General features: G+C 33.2%; 3 protein-coding genes across 6 annotated transcripts; 1 reads left to right on the forward strand and 2 right to left on the reverse strand.

Moving 5' to 3' along the window:
* Positions 1-2,254: 2,254 nt before the first annotated feature.
* On the forward strand, positions 2,255-6,368 carry LOC110672080 (mitochondrial outer membrane protein porin of 34 kDa). Its single transcript, XM_021834745.2, has 6 exons — positions 2,255-2,436; positions 2,534-2,601; positions 2,955-3,065; positions 4,701-4,787; positions 5,002-5,210; positions 5,783-6,368. The coding sequence occupies exons 1-6, from the start codon at positions 2,388-2,390 to the stop codon at positions 6,081-6,083; spliced, it is 825 nt and encodes a 274-aa protein (XP_021690437.1). The 5' UTR covers positions 2,255-2,387; the 3' UTR covers positions 6,084-6,368.
* A 2,095-nt stretch (positions 6,369-8,463) lies between these two features.
* Positions 8,464-11,636, reverse strand: LOC110672078 (hypersensitive-induced response protein 1). Of its 2 annotated transcripts, none has more exons than XM_021834743.2 (6): positions 11,475-11,636; positions 10,036-10,232; positions 9,501-9,621; positions 9,288-9,379; positions 9,096-9,192; positions 8,464-8,952 (listed from the first exon to the last, which is right to left on the reverse strand). In XM_021834743.2, exons 2-6 carry the CDS (start codon positions 10,222-10,224, stop codon positions 8,588-8,590), a joined length of 864 nt encoding a protein of 287 aa, XP_021690435.2. In that variant the 5' UTR covers positions 10,225-10,232; positions 11,475-11,636; the 3' UTR covers positions 8,464-8,587. The 2 variants fall into 2 exon arrangements, with proteins under 2 accessions (XP_021690435.2, XP_021690434.2); XM_021834742.2 differs by lacking the exon at positions 11,475-11,636 and adding an exon at positions 11,205-11,368.
* A 1,057-nt stretch (positions 11,637-12,693) lies between these two features.
* LOC110672077 (serine/threonine-protein kinase PBL34) lies at positions 12,694-18,940 on the reverse strand. Of its 3 annotated transcripts, none has more exons than XM_021834740.2 (6): positions 18,388-18,940; positions 17,276-17,610; positions 17,042-17,177; positions 15,405-15,544; positions 15,184-15,307; positions 12,694-13,920 (listed from the first exon to the last, which is right to left on the reverse strand). In XM_021834740.2, exons 1-6 carry the CDS (start codon positions 18,581-18,583, stop codon positions 13,403-13,405), a joined length of 1,449 nt encoding a protein of 482 aa, XP_021690432.1. In that variant the 5' UTR covers positions 18,584-18,940; the 3' UTR covers positions 12,694-13,402. The 3 variants fall into 3 exon arrangements, with proteins under 3 accessions (XP_021690432.1, XP_021690433.1, XP_057996453.1); XM_021834741.2 differs by having other exon boundaries at positions 15,405-15,541; positions 18,388-18,938; XM_058140470.1 differs by lacking the exon at positions 18,388-18,940 and adding an exon at positions 17,890-18,081.
* Between the last annotated feature and the right edge of the window lie 658 nt (positions 18,941-19,598).

Raw genomic sequence — 19,598 nt, forward strand, 5'->3', positions numbered from 1 at the left:
AGCAATAAATTTAATAAAAATAAATAAATTCATCAATTAACAAAAATAATTTAATGTTTTTTCTCGTTATCAATTTTATCCATTTATTTTAATTTTATTAATTTGTTCAATAATTTTTAGTATTTTCATTAATTTTAGCAAACTTCTCGACTCAACTCAACTAAGCCTTTATCCCAAAAATTTAGAGTCGGCTATATGGATTCGCTTTCTCCACTCTAAACGATTTTGGGTTAAATCCTTATAAATGTGTAATGCTTCTCGGTCATGTTGTACTAGTCTTCTTCAAGTCAATTTAGGTTTACCCTTTTTTTTCTTTCTATCTTCTAGCCTAATATGCTCTACTTGTCTATATTCAATATTGTTATCTTATTTTTTAAAATTTCTCTCTCTATTTATAATTCTTAATGATATTTTTCTTGTTATTTTTATCTCATATTTAAAGCTAAATAAATGACAAAAATTCAATAATTTAAATATAAAATAAGTGTAAATAATATAACTAAAAGAAATTTAATTATAACCATCCAAATATATATATATATATATATATATATATATATATATATATAAAATTTAATTTAGTAAAATAGTATTTTTACCAATTTAAGAATAAATATAAAAATTGACTAATATTAATAAGGTAGGAAAACATTTAAATTATTTTCGTTAATTATGTTAATTGATACAATTTAAATTAATGTGTAAATTTGAGGATTATATTAAAGATTTAACTATAAATAAAAAATTAAAAAAATGAATTTTTTTAATCATTTGACCTAAATTTTATAAATATTTTTTATTTTTCTTCATTAAATAGGTTATTATTTTATTAATATTAACAAGTTGGGTTGAAATTGATAAAATTAAAAAATAAGATAAATTTAGAAAAAAAGTGTAAAGCTGAGGTTTTCTTTAAGCGGTTTTCTTCATACCTAATTCAAATTATAAAATGCTTTATTTTTTTTTAAATTCAATTATTTTCATTTGCAATAACATCAAACTAAAATTTTCAATTTTAAAATAATTAAGACTAAAAAAATACATTATAAAATTAAGCTACATAACTTAATAATAATGCTTAAAAGAAGTCACATGACATCACTTGAAAAATAGCTTACACAATTAAACCATCTAACTCAATATTTATGTTTAAAAAGTGCTACAATATACACAATTAAAAAAATATAAAAATTATCTATTAATCAAATTAATTAAAGTTTAAATTAAATAATATCTATCTTTAAATGTTTTTAAATAACATATTTAACCATTAAATTTAAAAATTTCTTGACATAAATAGGTCATTAAAAATAAAAATAAATCAATAGTTATACTAAAAATACAAAACCATTTGTACATGTTCTTTTTATAATTATCAATCAATATATACATATATATTAAAGCTGAACCTTCAAAATTGATTTACAAAAGTTTGTCACCTAAATTATTAAAGTTGCTTAAAAAATTGTCATGTGTCACAATCTCTTTATAAAAGCTAACTTATTATATTAAATATCAATTTTTTAAATTCTTTAAATTCTAACTATCAAAATCTTATTTTATACCAAAAAAATTATCCACATTTCTTTTTTATAACATCTTTTAAAAATTTTGAAATCCTTAAGTTTATAATTTCAAGCATTAAAAAATTTATTATCACATGAAATAAGATTATAATTAATTAAAAATTTTATCATTAACATAATTTTATAATATAATTATGAAAATATAAAATACAAAAATATGTATTAATTTATATTATTAAAATAAAATAATATATAATCTGTATAATATGTAGAAAAAATGATTAATTTTATAGTATTTGATATGTTGGCTGCTGTAAAGATATTACATTATACATTTTTATGAAAGAATATTTAAAAAAAATTAATAATTATTTAAAAGTAAAAATTTAATTGAATTTGGATAAACATATAATTATTAAAAGTTTTAATTATATTAAATTATATATACTATTTTATTAAAATAAAATAATAAATAATCAAAACAATAATAAAAAAATTTCCTTTTGTTTAGAATAAAAAAGTTGCTATTGTGGAAGTGAAGAAAAAGATAAAAAATAAATAAATAAATAAAAAGGCTAATCGCGTTTTACCTGTGTTATTAAACAGATTTTACGTGATCATTAACAAAATCATCAAAAAATAAGACCTCGCGATCAACGGCATACACCCACTTACCTTACATCCAACGGCTGATATGCTTTTCCTACTGAATATATAATTGAAGAAATAAAAATCACCGATAAGAAAAGGTGAAATTAGGGTTTTTCGGTTCCTATAAAAGAACTACCAAAGCCCCAAGATTCTCAAGCTCAACGTCTCTCTCATTTTGCGGTTGTATTTTAATATTTGCTCAGAATAATCATGGGAAAGGGTCCTGGTCTCTATACTGAAATCGGGAAGAAAGCCAGAGGTAGGTATCATCTGCTACCATCTCTTCTTCTTCGTTTGATATGATAATCTCAAATTTCTGATGGGTAATTTGGTTTTGTTTTGTGGAAATGAAATAGATCTTCTGTACAAGGATTACCAGACTGACTACAAGTTCACCATCACTACCTACTCTCCTACTGGAGTTGTGAGTTCCTCATTTAGATCCAATCTTCTACAATTTTTTTTTTTTTTAATTTGGGTACTTAGTTCAGCTAGCACTTTATCACTGTATATTTTTTTGCAGAATTTATTTTAACCAAAGTTTCTTTGCGTTATGGATTTGATATTTATAGCCAGGCTACTGGATTGCTTGAATTTTGCTTGACTTGTTGAAGTTTATAAACTGAAGCAATTTATAATTGAATTCATTTTGGAAGTTGGCGTTGCATGTGTTAACTTGCCTTCGTAGTTGCATTTGCTTCCTAATGAATAAAATGTTGAATTTCTCCCATAATTTAACACTGTTGCTAATATATATGTTGTTCTTTATTATGGCAGGCCATTACATCCACAGGTTTAAAGAAAGGTGAGCTGTTTCTGGCTGATGTCAATACTCAGCTTAAGAAAAAGAATATCACTACTGATGTCAAAGTGGACACAGACTCTAATGTATGATATTCATATATTCTCATTTGATTTATTATTATTATTATTATTATTATTATTATTATCATTATTATTATTATTATTATTATTATTATTATTATTATTATTATTTAATGCTCAATTGCCTATCCATGTGAATTGGGCTTATAAGGGTTCATGAAATTTGATATCTGTGGTTGATTTTTGGTCAATAGTATATTCTTAAGGCTGGTCATCATAAAATGTAATCTGGCTAGATCTAATCATACACCATTGGTCTTATTTTCTTGACACATAAGTTCTTTTCTGCATTATTTTGATTTGCAAAGTATGCAGAAAATCATTTTTAGTTTCAAGTTTGAGAAACTGGAGCTAGATGTTTTACTAGTTTTTTGGGTATGATATATCCTGGAAAGACTATTGCTTCTTTGCTTTTCAGGGAATTTGAGATCCAAGATTCTGAATATGAGTAGTACAATCATTTATAAATTTTTGGGCTTATAAAAGAGGAAAAGAAAATATGATTCAGCTGAATCTTAGAGAATAGGATTGAAATTAAACCCTTTGTAAGTACTTGAACTTATAGTTCGTTCTAGATACAAAGGTTTATTCACATTAATTCATCTATTCCATCTATGAGGCTCCCAACCGAAGAAAACCTACACATTCATTTGATTATTATAAAATAAAATATTAAATCCAAATATCTCCATTTCAAAATTTTTCTCCTTTTTTTCAAATAAACTATAAATTAATTTATTCTTTCACATATTGTTGCTTTTCAATATTTTTTTAACCAGAGGTAGTGGTCAAAATTAATGACAGTTTCATGTCTGCTTGTTATTGTAGTGAATTGTACCGTTATGTTGGAGACCACCATTGATAAGTATTACAAGAAAAATGCTTTCCGAAGTTCGCAAACCATGCAAATAATCTAATATCAAGTAAACTGAATTTAAGATTTATACTATACTGTCTTATTTGCTTTTGTTCAAAAGTTAAAATATTTTTCCGTGTATGCCCCAAGGCAACTTCTGGGTTTGTTTTTCCATATCTCTACCTTGCATGGCTCTGATACTTGGACTCTTCCATTTACTGTGCCATACCTGCGTGGACACAACACAACACAGGATGTGTGTCTGACACACATGCGTCAAGTTGGACACACAGGGACAAGATGATTTGAGTCATGACCCATCCCAAACCCTGACAAGGCAGACTATAAAAGGAGAAGAAGAAGAAGAAGAAGAAGAAGAAGAAGAAGAAGAATCTGACCTGGCTTACTGCTCTGCTTCCCAATCATGCAGGAATTTATTTTTTCTTTTTCTTCTTCTTTCTTTCTGATCTTTTCTTTCCCAACCCAATTGGGTTTCTTTTCTTTTTTATACTTTTTTTACCTGAATTCATATGGTCATGCTGTCCTTTTTTTTTTTTTTTTTTGTTGCCCACATGCTGCCTGTTTTGTTTTGTTGCTGACACTGGTACTTTTGTTTGAATCTTGTTTGAATCCTTGCTTTACTATTTTTTTTGCTATGTCATATTTTATGGATATTCTTTTAAGAAGATACCTAGTATCTTGTTCTTTTTACCTCTAGTTCTTTTCCATCAAGTTTCCTTGCAAACATATATCTTCTAACTTCAAATTTGCATTGCTCTCAGCTTTTTACAACCATTACATTTGATGAACCTACTCCTGGGCTGAAGGCAATTTTGAGCTTCAAAGTTCCAGATCAAAGGTCTGGCAAGGTGAGGTGTTTTTTTTTTTTTTTTTTATATAAATCTACATGTAAAATGAACAGGGCAACTTACAATTTTATAAGAAAATCTTTGAGCTCTCCTAATGAGACTGAGAACTTTTGAAATGGATTGTCATGATTTATGTGATGCTCATAGCTTTTCCTTTATGTCCAAAATATAATGATTAAGATTGCTTTTTGATCTGTTCATGACTTTGTAACAGGTGGAGATTCAGTATCTGCATGACTATGCAGCTGTAAGTTCAAGTATTGGGTTGACACCTAACCCTATTGTTAACTTCTCTGGTGTCATTGGAACCAATGTTGCCTCACTTGGTGCGGAGCTGTCATTTGACACCAAAACTGGGAACTTCACAAAATGCAATGCTGGACTCAGCTACTCAAATGCTGAACTAATTGCTTCGTTAAACCTGTGAGTTTTCCCCCACTTTTTTGTAGGTGGGCAGAATAGGGGAATTTCCATTTAAGCAGTATTTATGCATATAAAAACTCATTCATATACATATTGAAATTAATATGAGCTTCTTTCTTCATGTTGTAATGTCTTTTCTCTGTTTGAACAGATACATGCAAATGTTTCTCTGCATTCAGAATATTTCACGACTAATCAACAAGACCATTGTTCATTGCCAAAAGTTCTATCACATAATTCTTAAATATACTTTCAACATATATAGTAGTTGGGTTTTGTAAAATATTGCACGGAAACAACATTTTTGTCTCTTTCTAGTGGTGATGAGGTCTGCATGAGATCCTTAGAACAAGGTGACTAAATTCTTGCTGATTCTAGAATATTCTAGATGGAACACTGCTACGCTAAACATTATAGAAATGAGACAAGGAATATTTGATTGAAGGTGATATCAGTAATTCTTAGTCACCAATTCTGCTCTAGATATACAAGCTGGCTTTCCCAATTCTCCATGGTAACTGCTCCACATTTTTGGTTTGCCATATAAATGTATATTTTTGTTTCTTTTACAGGAATGACAAGGGTGACTCCCTTAAAGCATCCTACTACCATATTGTGAACCCAGCACATGCTGTTGGTGCAGAGGTGAGCCACAGCTTCTCAACCAATGAGAATACTATTACAGTTGGCTCCCAGCATGCATTGGATCCATTGACCACAGTGAAGGCACGAGTGAACAATTTTGGCAGGGTAAGTGCCCTTGTCCAGCATGAGTGGCGACCAAAATCGTTGTTCACCCTTTCTGGAGAGGTGGATAGCAAGGCTATTGAGAAGAGTGCCAAGTTTGGATTGGCTCTTGCTCTCAAGCCATGAGCGGCCCATTGTTTTGAAGGTAGTAGGTTGGGCATTAGAAGTGCATTATGGTTCTGTCTGGACCATCTTTTTTCTGTTCCTAAGGTTCTGTCTGAGTTCTCATGGTGATGCCTCTTTCTTTCCATTTTGGTGGTTTTGGATGTAAAAATAAAAAATTTAGAGGTGTCAAAAACCCATGCCATTACTGTCCGAGTCCTCACAATCTCTAATTACTGCAACTTAAACTGAAGTTGTATACCCTTATTTCAAGAGGGTTGAGTTCATAATTCCGTTCCAATTCTTTGATGTCTATGCCTATTTCTCTGGTTTACAGCAGGCCTATTTCTCTGGTTTACAGCAGGCTTTACTTCCTGTTACTCGTTTTGGAATATCATTGTTGAAGTTGATTTGCTCAAGATTTTTTTTTTAAAATTATTATTGTTTTTGTTGTGTCGGTGCATTGACCCCAGGAGCGGTATTGAATCCCTGTGACCCTTGCTTCAACTCTTGGGTATTTAAATAATTGTCAGTTGGCTGATTAATCATCGATGACTGATAATATTGGGATTCTCAAGAGGATGGACTGCCTAGATTGCTCAAGTGACTTATTATTTGTTATATTGGCAATTGGCAGTCCTACTACTGTGTGTGCATGTAACGTCCCTCTTAGTCTGTTTAAGGCTTTTCAGCTGCCTTAGCAGAAGAGCAGGTGACTCATATTGAATTGTGATTTTAAATCCTTTGGTGAATTAAGGAATGCAATTTTGCATAATGGAATCTGAGGTGAGAATTGTTGGTGCAATGATAAAGAATTCGGCTTCAAATATGACGTGTTTTAAGTTTATTCCATTTTCTTGGCTATCATTTTGGCTGTTCATGTTGAGTCCTGAAGGTACATGGAATCTGAACAATCTTCCATGCTTCTGCATTCACATTAGCTGGTACCCTTAATCTTGTATCGGCCCCAGTTCAAGAATTTAATCAGAAAATTACTTGTAAGATTTGAAAGTGATTATTATATAGTTGTTTTTCAGCAGAGTTTGTGGATATATAAACTGCATTTGTGTCATTCACGGCTTGCTTCCCATGCTCATCAGGTTCTATATCGACGATGAGTGTCAGGACAATTCCGTATCCATCTATAAATCATTAAAATTGCAGGGTGTTGATCGAAGTTGCAAGAGATCCTATTGTTTATTCTATCACATTCTTGCCTTGTCAAGGTCCGCTGCAACAGCTTTGGCTATATCGTCTGCTGGCAAACATCATCCAATTTTAGTTTTGGAACACTTGCCCTGATCGCTAGATAATTTGCATAAACTTCCATGCTTCATCTACTGGTAAGGATAACACACAATAGTTTGCATAAACTTCCATGCTTCATCTACTGGTAAGGATAACACACAATAGTTTCTGCATAAGATTTGTGAAGTGTTATGCTCACACCATCAAAAACATAAGCTTGGATCTAGGTTCTAGTATTGCTGAGTTTGTAGAAAGCATCACTAGCTTTATGAGCGGGGAAATATGAAATCACGAAAGAAAAAAAAACGATTTGATTTTTTTTTTTTTTAATCCTTGTATCCTAATGGCTTCTACCATGCTGAGAAGCCTCGCGCAGCAGGCAATTCTATTTTGTGACATAATTGAGTTAGGTTCCTAAATATTTTTACCAAAAAAATGAGAAAAAAAAAAGCCTTCAAGAAGCTTCAATTTGACTTTTAGGAACCAGAAGACAAATTTCCATGTAAAGTTTGATTCAAAACAGTGTTGAAATAGTAAGAAATTATTAGATTAGTTTGTTTCCAGGTTCTGTCTTGCTTTCCTGCTGTTTCTCAGGAGCCCAAACAAACATGAGGAAAAGAGAATTATTACAGGTAGTTTACCTTGCAGGGGTTACAAGTGAAAAAGAGAAGGGTTTCTGAGAGTGGATCTTGATCTTTCTTAAAGAACAAGAAACAAGACTGTAATGTACCTTCCAAGATTGTTTCTTAGAGAATGACTATCATTGATTCTTTTCCTTTGAGACCTTTTTGAACCAAAACTCTCTGTGGGTTAAAGTGGAATTTTCCATTTATGGTCTGGTTTCTTTCAGGTACAACATCAATGAAGGGTCAAACTTCAGAGGGCTTCTTGAAAGTGAGTGGGAATCTCTCATGAGCTCACTTACAAGGGGATTCAAAGTTTAATAAGACAACCCAACGGCCTCTAAGCATGAACCAAAACTAAATGATTACTCATTTGCTTCTTGGACTATCATGTATGTAACATTTATTGATCTTCAGTAGTTCTCGGAAACCAGAGATTTTCATCTGATCCATTGTCCTAAACATGGATCTATTTTGCAAAGCAAATTAAGAGATTGTAATTAAGTGCAAGCAAATATGAACATCATCCAAACTTCTTAAAAATCACACCTTGGAATTTGTATTATTTCAACAAGCAGGAAACACAAAGCAAGCATAATATAGTAAAGGTCTTAGCAGGCACACAAGGTTCATACATCTACTAAAGCTTGTATTTCACTAGTGCTGAATTGCAGAATTTCCCTGAAGAAGTCCATCACGAATCTGCGAGGCAATATCTTTCACTGCACCAGGGCCATGTGGGATGAAAACAGACGAGGATTTTGAGGACGCTCCAATTTCCTTCATTGTATCGAAGTATTGAGTCAACAGCACCATATCCATCACATCCTTAGCACTTGTTCCAGGCACATTCTCAGAGAAGCCAAGCACGCTATCCCTTAGTCCATCAACAATCGCCTGGCGCTGACGAGCTATGCCAACCCCTGAAAGGTATTTGGATTCTGCTTCTCCTTCAGCTCGCTTAATCTGCAATATCTTATCTCCTTCTGCCCTTTCACTTGCTGCCACTCTCTGTCTTGCAGCTGTGAAATCAAGATTCAGTTCTTAGACTATGCTCAAGAATAAAATCATAGAACACTAGAGTGTTAGCAGTGATAAATAGAGGCTGAATTATCAATCTGGTATTCTAGACTCAGCATCAATGTCAGCTTGTCACAAAATATACCTGCATTTATCTCATTCATTGCCCTCTTCACATTAGTATCTGGTTCTATATCCACAATAAGAGTCTGCACTATTTCAAACCCATAGGCAGACATGGCCTGTAAAGGAAAAGAAAGATAAGGATTAGATTAATGATCCTGAAAATATGCTACTTCTAGTAATATAACCTTTTCTGTTTAAAGTAGCATGATACCTTTTCAAGTTCATCTTCAACAGCTTTTGCAATTTCATTCTTCTGTTCAAAAGCAGCATCCAAGCTCAATTTTGGAACACTTGCCCTGATGACTGGATTTACAAAATTTACGTGCGTCAATATTCTTATTTCAACATTATATCAATGCTTATTGAACTCAAACATTAAAACAATTTGTCAGTTTCCAAAAGAACAAAACATCACTCTACATACCATCAAAAACATAGGCCTGAATTTGAGCTTTGGTATTGGAGAGCTTATAGTAGGCGTCTGCTGCTTTTTCTGCCAATGCACGATATTGAATAGAGGCAACCACATTGACAAATACATTATCCTGGAAACAACAGTATAACCAAACTTTTATCATTGGAGAGGCTGCAGCAGCAGAACATGAACTACTGATCTGACCAAAAGAATCTTGTGCTTCATTATCTTTCCTAGATTGAAGATCCTTTTTGAAATGAAAATTTTGAAAATTTCAACATTGGAAACTGGAAAGCTAAGTGAAGACACTTCCCACATAGCATATTAGAAGGGAATTTCACTGGAAAAAAAAAACAAACAAACAAATGAAGGCCACATCAACATGTCTGTTTTGCTAGTTGAGATTGTTAAAATTGCCTTAATGGATGATTAAACTTAATTGAAAACAGAATATATTAGACATCTATGAGCATGCAAGCCAAAAACACATAACCAAAAAGACGTAAATCATTATATCATGAAGATTAAAGGAACAAAAGCTGACCTTTGTTTTTGTCTCACACCTAATATCAAGTTGTTGTACACGCAGAGAAAGTATACCAGACACTTTGTATCCCAGGCACCATGGCAAGCAGTGGCAGCCAGGATCCAGCACAGCATTATACTTTCCAAAGTGTTCCCTGATAGCAACTTTTGATTGTTCCACTTGAATGCAACCGCATGCTTGACCCATATTGAATTCTGCTAGTAGGAGATAAAACCATAGTAGTTGTATGTAACTAAGAAAACTAAGAACATGCAGCGAACAAAAACAATCTTATATCTTTTAACAGGCATAATCTTCATTTAAAATTGTTGGATATTGAAGGAGGGAACAAAATCCCACATCAGCAGTGCGTGCAATATAAGTGTTGGTAAATGAAACCAAAATGGGGACCTCAATTTCAAGCTTAGTTTAGCAGGGAGACCTGCCTGTTTGATGATTCACACTACTGGGCCGTTATTCTTTAAGGAAAGCAATAAAAGGAAGAAAATTTTTCAAAGTAAAGGGAGGGACAAAGAAAGGGTACCTATGCTTGTGAAATATCTTAGAAGGAACAGATTTAGGGGGCTGAGGGATTACAAAACAGAAGTATATGTCATGATATGTATGGATCTCGGTTGGGCAAAACGCAAATAACAATTTCAACCAAAATTTCTCTTAAAATGAACATCAAGATGTGAGTGAAAATAATAAATACATAATGCCAGTACCCTATCTCCTATTATCACTTTCTATGGACCAAGGAAGAAGAAGAAGAAGCTGTTTATTCTCTGCAGGAATGCAAAGAAACTGTTGAAAATGTAAATTTTAGCCTCAGAAAAAACAACTAAAAATATAAAAAAAAATCATAAATTATTATTAATTCCCACTCATTCAAAACAAACACAACAATGGAACATCAAACTCTAAATCCTTTTTACTGTTCTCTCCTCCCATTTTCTCAGCAATCAAGGATCTGCATTAAATTAACCATTTTTATGCATTGTACTGACTTAAAAAATGGATCCACTTATCTACCTTAATGAAAAAAAAAAAAAAAAGAAAAAGAAAAACTTCCTCTAAAACTTGGAATAAAACCAAACTCCCTCTTCTTGATTTTCCTAAAGTTTCTTAAGAACCCAAACAGGGAAGAACAGGACAACAGAGCTTAAACAAATGAGCATATGTACCTTTCAGAAAAGAAAAAAAAAAGGTCCTGGCAAGGAGAGTGAAAGAGAGAGTTTGATCTTTCTTAAAAAACAAGAAACAAGACAGTCATGTTATTACATACTATAGACAGTAAAGATAGACTTCACTAGCTAAGAGGATCAGTGTGCTGCTCATAAATCATCATGAGTAGCTGCACCAAGAGTAATTTTGACTTCCCATAGCACAAATTACTTGGAATTTGAATTGAAATGAATTGAAAGCCTTTCATCTCCAAAAGGAAAACACATTACCTTCTCTTTTTTCTTTTTCTTCTTCTTTTACTTTTAGATTTTATTTGTAATCTTCAATATAATAGACATTAGACAAGTAACCTAATAGTGGACTAGTGCATGCCTTTTAATATAAAAGGTTAAGAGTTATCTTAGCCATCTTCTTTAAACAATTCTAGAGATACCAAAAACATATAAAAAATGGATAAAAATTCTATAATAATTTTGTTTTTAATAAATGATCTTATTTGGGAATAAACACTTAAAAAATAATTGAAAGAACATGAAAAGAGGTTGGATAACACTAATGGTTGATTGTACACTTAGGGTGGTTTCGATTCAAATCAGCTCAGAACCGCTAGTTTCTTTTTTATGAACTTGAACCGGCTCTTAAAACTCCCAAGATTTCAGTTCCAGTTCAATATGGTTTGATATGGTTATGTTCAAATCCAACAATTCAATTTTTTTTTTCCCAGAATGGCGTAAAACCGAACCAAACGTTTCCGGTTCAATTTTGATCCGGTTCAATCATGATTAGAATCAAACACAGATTTTACCGGTTCCAATCTGGTTTTGGCGCATGGTCGGGTCTAGTTCATAGGTTCAGTACTTGCCGAGATTTCTCTTATTGGAATGATTCTTTGTTGGCTTACAGCCTGTAAGATAGGAGATATAGAAAGTCTGTCGAACGAGTTCATTACTGAAGCAATTGCTTCTTTTGGTTAACGCAGACAAATTCTGGAAGGTGTAAGCTGCAAAGCTGGTACAGTTGGTTTATCATTGAGGTATGTACATGCTTATGATTTTGACGCAAAACAAACTTCGGAGGATTTTTGAGACCAAATGATGGTAGCACTTGATAATATTTCCATCATGGTTGTGATTTTGTCATGATTCATTAAGGATTTGTATAGCTCGGTACAATGATAATTCATGAGAAGCACACATCCAAGCTTATTTCCCACAAATCTCGATGAATATTTTTGCTTCTTGAACTTCTTGAAGCAAAACTACCTTCTGCCTCATCAAAATCTTCCATGTTTGAAATCTCTATCAAAAGGTCCTAGATTCGAATCCCATTTGAATCTCGTGTAGAGACCATATTGAAGTTGTGTTTGGATTATTCATAAGCTGCCAATAAAACAAAGCAATCAGCTTGACAATGGAGCTCTCAAACAAATCTCCCTTTGCAGGGTTATCTTAATTATATGGAGACACTCATATGCACACGAAAGAGATATAGTTGAACTGAAGTTAAATTAATGAGAAGCAACACTTAATGTCAATTGAAGTAGGAAAAATATACATCATCCTATGCTTTCTTTTTCAAAGTATTCTAAAATTTCATCAGGAGATACACAGTAAAGAGTCCCATATTTCAAGATACCTATATTTACATCAATGCCATAGCAGAGAGACCCATTTGCACAGAAACAACGAGCTTAAAAATATAAAAAGAAGCGAGGTTAATGTAAAGGTAGAGAGGCGTGTGAAAGCTGCATCTTTGGATGATGACATCAAAAACCAAATAAAAATTCCCTTCACACCCACTTACTGAGTCTCAAAGCTTACCAATAGCTGTTACACCTTCACCACCCAAATTTCACCACATACAGTAACTTAATCATATTTCCCAGTATCTTGTCAATCTCCAGTAAGACTTCAATTACTCAACAGACAATTCATAAGAGAAAGTAATCAAACAGGAAGTAAGGCATATGGATCTCGTTGATTCGATGATTACGTACCACAATGGCAGTGTAAGTTGAGGAGCCTTGTTACATCATTTGACCGATTGAGTGTAACAGATGAATAAGAAAAAATCATCTCTCCACAGAGAAAATGATGGAACCATCCTCTGCACTATTTCTTTTACTTAACATATGCGACTGATGAAGCTACCAACAAAGACGAGCCAGTAGAAGATATACACAAACACAACTATAGTTCTATGATTTTTTCCCATTAGGTTTTGGTGACTGGTATGGCTGGTTATATGGAGAAGCACGTGAATCACTTAGACTGGATAAGCTCCTCAATGGTTGTCCATTCCTTGTTATAAATCCTCCCTGTGTTCTGATGCCATTTTTATTATGCATATTTGACTTGTTCCGATCTGCTTGCATAGTTTGGAAATAATAGGAAGAGCTGGCCATATCCTTCAAGCTAGGCAAAGGCTTTAGTGTTTCAACAACTTCGCTCATTCGGGGTCTAGTTTTGGGATCACGGCTAAGACACTGAGCAGCCAGTTGTATAGCTTTCTGAGCACCTTTGATTGAAAAGTGACCTTCAAGACGAGGATCTAATAATCTGTAGAACCTTCTCCGATCTCCCAAATGAGGTCTTGCCCATTCAACAAGGTTGTGCTCCCCATTTGGGCGGTTTTTGTCCATGGATCTTCTGCCAGTCAGCATTTCAAGCAAAACTACTCCAAAACTGTAGACATCACTCTTTGAGGTCAAATGTCCTAAGACAACAAGGAATGAACAGTATAACATCAGATGATGAGCAAACAGTGGATCCATGACCTTTATATGGAAGATTTCTACTAAACAAAGTACGTATTATAAAAGTAGAGCTAGTTGCAATAATATAAAAGTTCTGCTCAAAAAATATATGTATATAATAGTGAAAATTTACAATACAGTAGGAGCATGTTAAATAATCTTAGACAAATTCCTTAGCGTTCAAGCTTGGGTTGACTAGCTTTCAATGTAAACTGACCACAACAAGGCCAAACAGCCATGCTGGTCATTGGGTTCAAAGCCTGAATCTTAAAAGCTCATGACTACTTTTATTATTGTATAGCAATTTCTGCAGCATATTCACTATTATCACTTCTGAATATGATGATGCCATAGAAGACAAGCAAGAATGAGAGGTGATGGATAAGATGAGGCCCACCATGGTCATGTTCCCATTAACAAACATGAGGAAAAACGAGTATCCTTTAAAAAAGAGATCCCACACTCCTCTCTGTAGCTCTTGGTGATGGTGGTTGTGGCATCTCCAGAAACTTGTGAATCATGAGTGTCAAGGAGGATATAAAACTCACTTCACTGATTTGTGTATAAGAGACCATGGTGGAGGTCTGGTACTAGCACATACGCTTGGCACAAGGTTGCTTAGCTCAATAAGCTTTTCCTGATGAACTCAAGCTCAAGCTTAAGCTCGGCTTGCTTTTCCTAATAATAAATTTGAGTCAACCTCGTTGACCTACACTTGAGCAGTTCCCTAGGCAATTGGTTCATTTGGAACCCTAAGCAACTTATGAGAGCACATAATACATACAAGTTAAGGCCTATGCTACAATATAAATGCTTACTTCGAACAATCTATACCATCCAAATTTCTACATGATGATTATATAGCTTCCTCATCTGCTGTTACAACTTGCAAGTAAATTCATGCACCATATTCCTCCTGACAGGCACAGTCTGAGTCCTAACCATGACCCAAACTCACTTGGAAAGAAGGGCCCTTCACAATTATAATTCTTTTAGTAATAGTAAATTCAATAAGTAATTTATATTTTGATATGGTTGTTAGGAAGTTTTATAATTTATTAGGACTATTTGGCAATTTCCTTTTTTTTTTTTTTTTTCTCTAAACAGTTATGGCCTCTAGAGGCAGTTCAGAAATTATCTAGAATTCTAGTCATTCATCCAATATATGTATCTTTATAGTTTATACCCAAAAAAAAAAAAAAAAAAAATTTAACACCACTCACCAGTCATCAAATATTCTGGGGCAGCATAGCCATATGTTCCCATTACTCGAGTAGATACATGAGTTTTACCACTTTCGGGACCATCTTTGGCAAGTCCAAAATCAGAGAGCTTGGCATTGTAATCCTACAATAGTATTATAGTTGTAAGAATGAGAAAGGTAAAAGAGAGATTAGGATATTAGGGAAATAATTTATTATTGATGCATGTGTTAGTGACATACCGCATCTAATAAGATATTAGATGTCTTAAAATCACGATATATCACTGATCTTTCAGCCTCTTCATGAAGGAAGGCAAGACCCTTTGCAGCACCAAGTGCAATTTTCATTCTGATAGACCAAGGAAGAGGCAAGGACCCTTCTGCATATAAAATGGTTGTTACCAGAGAACATTAAACATCGATCATGATGATACATATGTTTAAAACCAGAACAAATTAACTAATTTGTTGTAGAGAACCAAAAGGAAAGAAAGTGTGAGAACAGAGAAAATATACTAAGAATTTAAAGGCAGCCACACAGAACTGTAACCAATCCAACTATATGATGGTATACACATACAGTTGGAACAAAATGCAGTAAATCTGATCCTAGTACTTGAATTTATTCTTATGCATGTATCAAGTAGTCTTTTATGAGCATCTTGATCTATTTATATTTAATTCCTAACCATTCAATTTTTACATCAGATATTATCTTTCTGTTGGCAAAAGAATTTATAAGAACATTAAATCAGCATATAAGACAAAGCCACAAAAGCATGTTCTAAGCAACCTAAAGGTGACACCATAACAAGAGAGCATCCTAATAAACTGGTAGCCCACTTTTCAACTTAACTAAGCTTTCACCCAAGAAATGGAATTTGTCCAAATCCATTAAGCAATATGTCAAAATGGAGATTTCAAGGACACAATATCAGAAGTCTATTTGGTCGTACCAAAATGGACAACTCTGTCGAGGCCCTTACAATTCCCTGTGCTAAGCAAAATCAACTTCTAAATAATATGGAAAAAAATACAACTATCTCAAGATAAACACAAACAATTGGTATAACATCTTTCTATGGGATTTGCAGGGTGGTCCCAATTAATATAGTGGTTTTACCAAATTAATTTCATAGAAATAGTTAAAATCTTGTTCCAAACGAAAATCAATTATTATCAAACTAAGACAGCCATACAAAATTTGTATCACCACTCCACCCGGGATGCCATAAACAACACCCATATAAGGACATTGCTTAAAAGAAAAGCCCTAACAACTATTTTAGCAGCCAAAGCCATTGCCTGCATATGGCTAAGCACATGATATTGGGAAAAACACATACAAAAAAGTACCTCTCCTTACTGATGCAAATGCGCTGCTGCACATATCAAGCACAGCAATCTGTTTATTCTATAAAATTCTCAGTAGGAAGTCTCAAGGAAGAGACACATGGAGACACATCAGTAAACTAAATATAAAGAGCAATAATCTTAGCTATAAGCTAAGTTTTGTGCATATGACATATTCCCATAAGCCTTAATTTAAACCAAAATAAAAAATCTATCATGTCATAAATATGTATCACCTAAACAAAATAGGAAGAGAAAAAAATACTGCTCAAGTTCAACCAACTTCTATGAAATATTCCTCAACAAAAAATGCAAGTGTATACACAAGGCTTTTCCATTTTCATTACGTGTATAAGAAATTTAAGACTCCTTATTAGAGGAAGTAAGGAACCAGAAGTATATACTTACAGGTCATTGTTTGCATCATACTAGTTAAAAAACTAATGTTCTACATTATAACTTTGAATAAGCATAATCCAAGATAGGTAAGCAAATTTGAGTGTATAAATTTCTCAACCACATACTTCTGAAGAGGTGGTTCTCCAAACTTCCTCTAGGCATAAACTCATACACCAGCAACCTCTGATCATCTTCAATACAATAACCGATCAATTTAACCAAATTGGGATGGAGAAGGTTGCCAAGAAAGTTAACTTCAGCCTGAAATATTGTGAAATACATTAAGCAAATGAATAATCTAACATTGTAAGAATAAGAAATGAGTCCAAAAACAATAAAGAATGAGGACAGGTTCGCACAAGCCACTCCTTATGACCCTGAAGTCCATCATGGTTGAGGGTTTTCACTGCTACCGTAAGTCCTGTGCCAGGTTTCACTGGAGCAGTTCCATTCTCCTCCACCCACCCTTTGAAGACACAGCCAAAACCACCCTCTCCAAGAAGACTCTCAGGCCTGAAATTCCTGGTTGCTAATTTAAGGTCGTTGAAAGTAAACTTTCGGAGCTGAGAAGCAAGCTTCAGTTCCTCACTGAATTTTGGAGTCGATGGAGCACTTTCTCCATTACTAGTTGTAGAGGACATCACAGGAACAACTGGTTGGTCTTTGCTCTTCTCATCTGTAGATTTAGATTCCACTGAACACCAAAGCAATATAAAAAAAAAAGTTATGTCTTGCTATTAAAATTCAGAACTCTCTTAAACATTTATGCAGATCAACTTTTTGCTACATTTACCAATTAGTGAAATTTAAACAAGTTTACTGACATAATAGTTGCTATCAAAGTAATATTTTCATAGACAATATGGCAAAAGATCATGGTGGTGCTGTTTGACCAAACATGGTTGCATACAACAACTTATCATTCAAAACAACAATCTTCATTAAGGCTCTACCCAACTGAACACTGCCTTACCTGTGAGCTGTATAATAAAATAACCCAAGTTTTGGAACACCTTTGTCTCACTTTTCCCTGTATCAACACTTATGAAAGAATAAAATTCCACAATTTTACAAAAATTGATATGGTGCTACCTGCTCACCACATGCATGACACGATTATTCACACTTGAATGTAAGAAAAGGTTATTGCAATCCCCACAAACTCCTCCCCAACCCTCCCCCCCCTCTCCCCGCCACCTCACCGAGCGCGCCACACACACCACCCCCCCCCACCCCAACTAACTTTTATCATCATGATAAATTTATGAACCTCCCTGATGATAGAAGAATATTAATAAATAATAAATCCTAAAAGTTCAAAGAACGTATGGCTTCTCTTTGCTTGATTTAGCGGAACCGAAGCACAACAACGTCAAAGGAGCAAAACTAGCTTCACACCTAAAACATACCATTCTTAATCAAATATAACATGACCAAAAATCAACACGAAAGGAACTAAAGAGATTATTACCATATTGAGTGGTGGTACCGCTTAGAGAGCTATCAACTTTTGATCTTGAAGGCATGCAACCTCCCATCAATCTGAATTTAGCCCAACACCCACTCTCCTCTTCCTCCTCCTTTCTACTTCCCTCATATTTCTTCTTCTTGCTTTTTGATTTATCTTCAAAATTCTTTACCTTTATAGAATCAGGACCCAAACCCATCTCCACAAAAATTCAGTGAAAAGCTCAAAAACTAATAAAAACAAAGAGAACCCATTTCAAAGCATCTCACTTCAAATCATTTGAACCCATCAAAAACAAAAGAAAAAATGGATCACAAGTGAAAACCAGTGATACCCAGTTGTAAATTTTAGTCAAAAGGAGGCTTGAGAGAGAGAGAGAGAGAGAGAGAGAGAGAGAGAGAGAGAGGGTGCTTGAGAAAGAGGGAAAGTGATCAACAACAGGAAAATGGGCAGTTTGAAACAGAGAAAAAGGGCAGGCCGGGCAAGAGAGACAAAGAGATTGGTCATGACAGTAACCTTGGCATATTCCGACAAGAAATCATATGATAGAATACATAAATGGCATAATGCCTCTATTGGGTTCAAAGTCACATTAATCTGTGAGTTAAACTTATAGTGAAATGATAAGTTCAAAAATAAATTAAATAAATTAAAAATTAATAATTTTAATTAAATTTACTAAAAGTTTAATAAAATTACTTATTAATAAAAAAATTATTATTTTGCTTAAAAATATTATTTTTATATTTTAAATTATTAAAATACCTTACACCCAGTGGCGGTGCCACATGGAAGGAAATTGGGCAAAATAACCCTACTAGAATTTTTTTTCTCATGTGCTATAAGTTGGCTTATTTTCGGATTAATTATTAAAAAAATTATAAAAAAAATATTTACAAATTTAATGTAGATTTAAAGTTATTTATAAAAATATTATTAGCTTAAGAAAATATTACTGAAAAAAGAGTTTTTCTAACAAATTAAATCAATAAATTTTATGAGAAATTACAGCTATATACTTTTAAAAACGCCTTTCTCAATAGTATTTTAAAAAATATATAGCCATATGCTTATAAAAACATAACTTTTAATAGCATTTTCAAAAACACATAATCAGGAATGACATTTTCAAAAGCATGTGAAATAAAATATAAAATTATTTAAATGTGTGCAATTATTAATTTTATTTGTGTTTTTTTATTCAATCATTTTAC

Source organism: Hevea brasiliensis, chromosome 18 (genome assembly GCF_030052815.1).
Source record: "Hevea brasiliensis isolate MT/VB/25A 57/8 chromosome 18, ASM3005281v1, whole genome shotgun sequence".
Taxonomy (NCBI): domain Eukaryota; kingdom Viridiplantae; phylum Streptophyta; class Magnoliopsida; order Malpighiales; family Euphorbiaceae; genus Hevea; species Hevea brasiliensis.

Bases quoted from the DNA above. Each gene is read 5' to 3' on its own strand.
- LOC110672080 (XM_021834745.2), top strand. From the start codon at position 2,388: ATGGGAAAGGGTCCTGGTCTCTATACTGAAATCGGGAAGAAAGCCAGA. The intron at 2,437-2,533 runs GTAGGTATCATC...GAAATGAAATAG, and splicing joins AATCGGGAAGAAAGCCAGAG to ATCTTCTGTACAAGGATTAC. The intron at 3,066-4,700 runs GTATGATATTCA...CATTGCTCTCAG, and splicing joins AAGTGGACACAGACTCTAAT to CTTTTTACAACCATTACATT.
- LOC110672078 (XM_021834743.2), bottom strand. From the start codon at position 10,224: ATGGGTCAAGCATGCGGTTGCATTCAAGTGGAACAATCAAAAGTTGCT. The intron at 9,193-9,287 runs GTATCATGCTAC...TTTCCTTTACAG, and splicing joins TTGAAGATGAACTTGAAAAG to GCCATGTCTGCCTATGGGTT. The intron at 8,953-9,095 runs GTATATTTTGTG...TTGATTTCACAG, and splicing joins AATGAATGAGATAAATGCAG to CTGCAAGACAGAGAGTGGCA.
- LOC110672077 (XM_021834740.2), bottom strand. From the start codon at position 18,583: ATGGGTTTGGGTCCTGATTCTATAAAGGTAAAGAATTTTGAAGATAAA. The intron at 17,178-17,275 runs GTGCGAACCTGT...ACAATATTTCAG, and splicing joins AGGGTCATAAGGAGTGGCTT to GCTGAAGTTAACTTTCTTGG. The intron at 15,308-15,404 runs GTATGTCACTAA...ATACTATTGTAG, and splicing joins CTAATATCTTATTAGATGCG to GATTACAATGCCAAGCTCTC.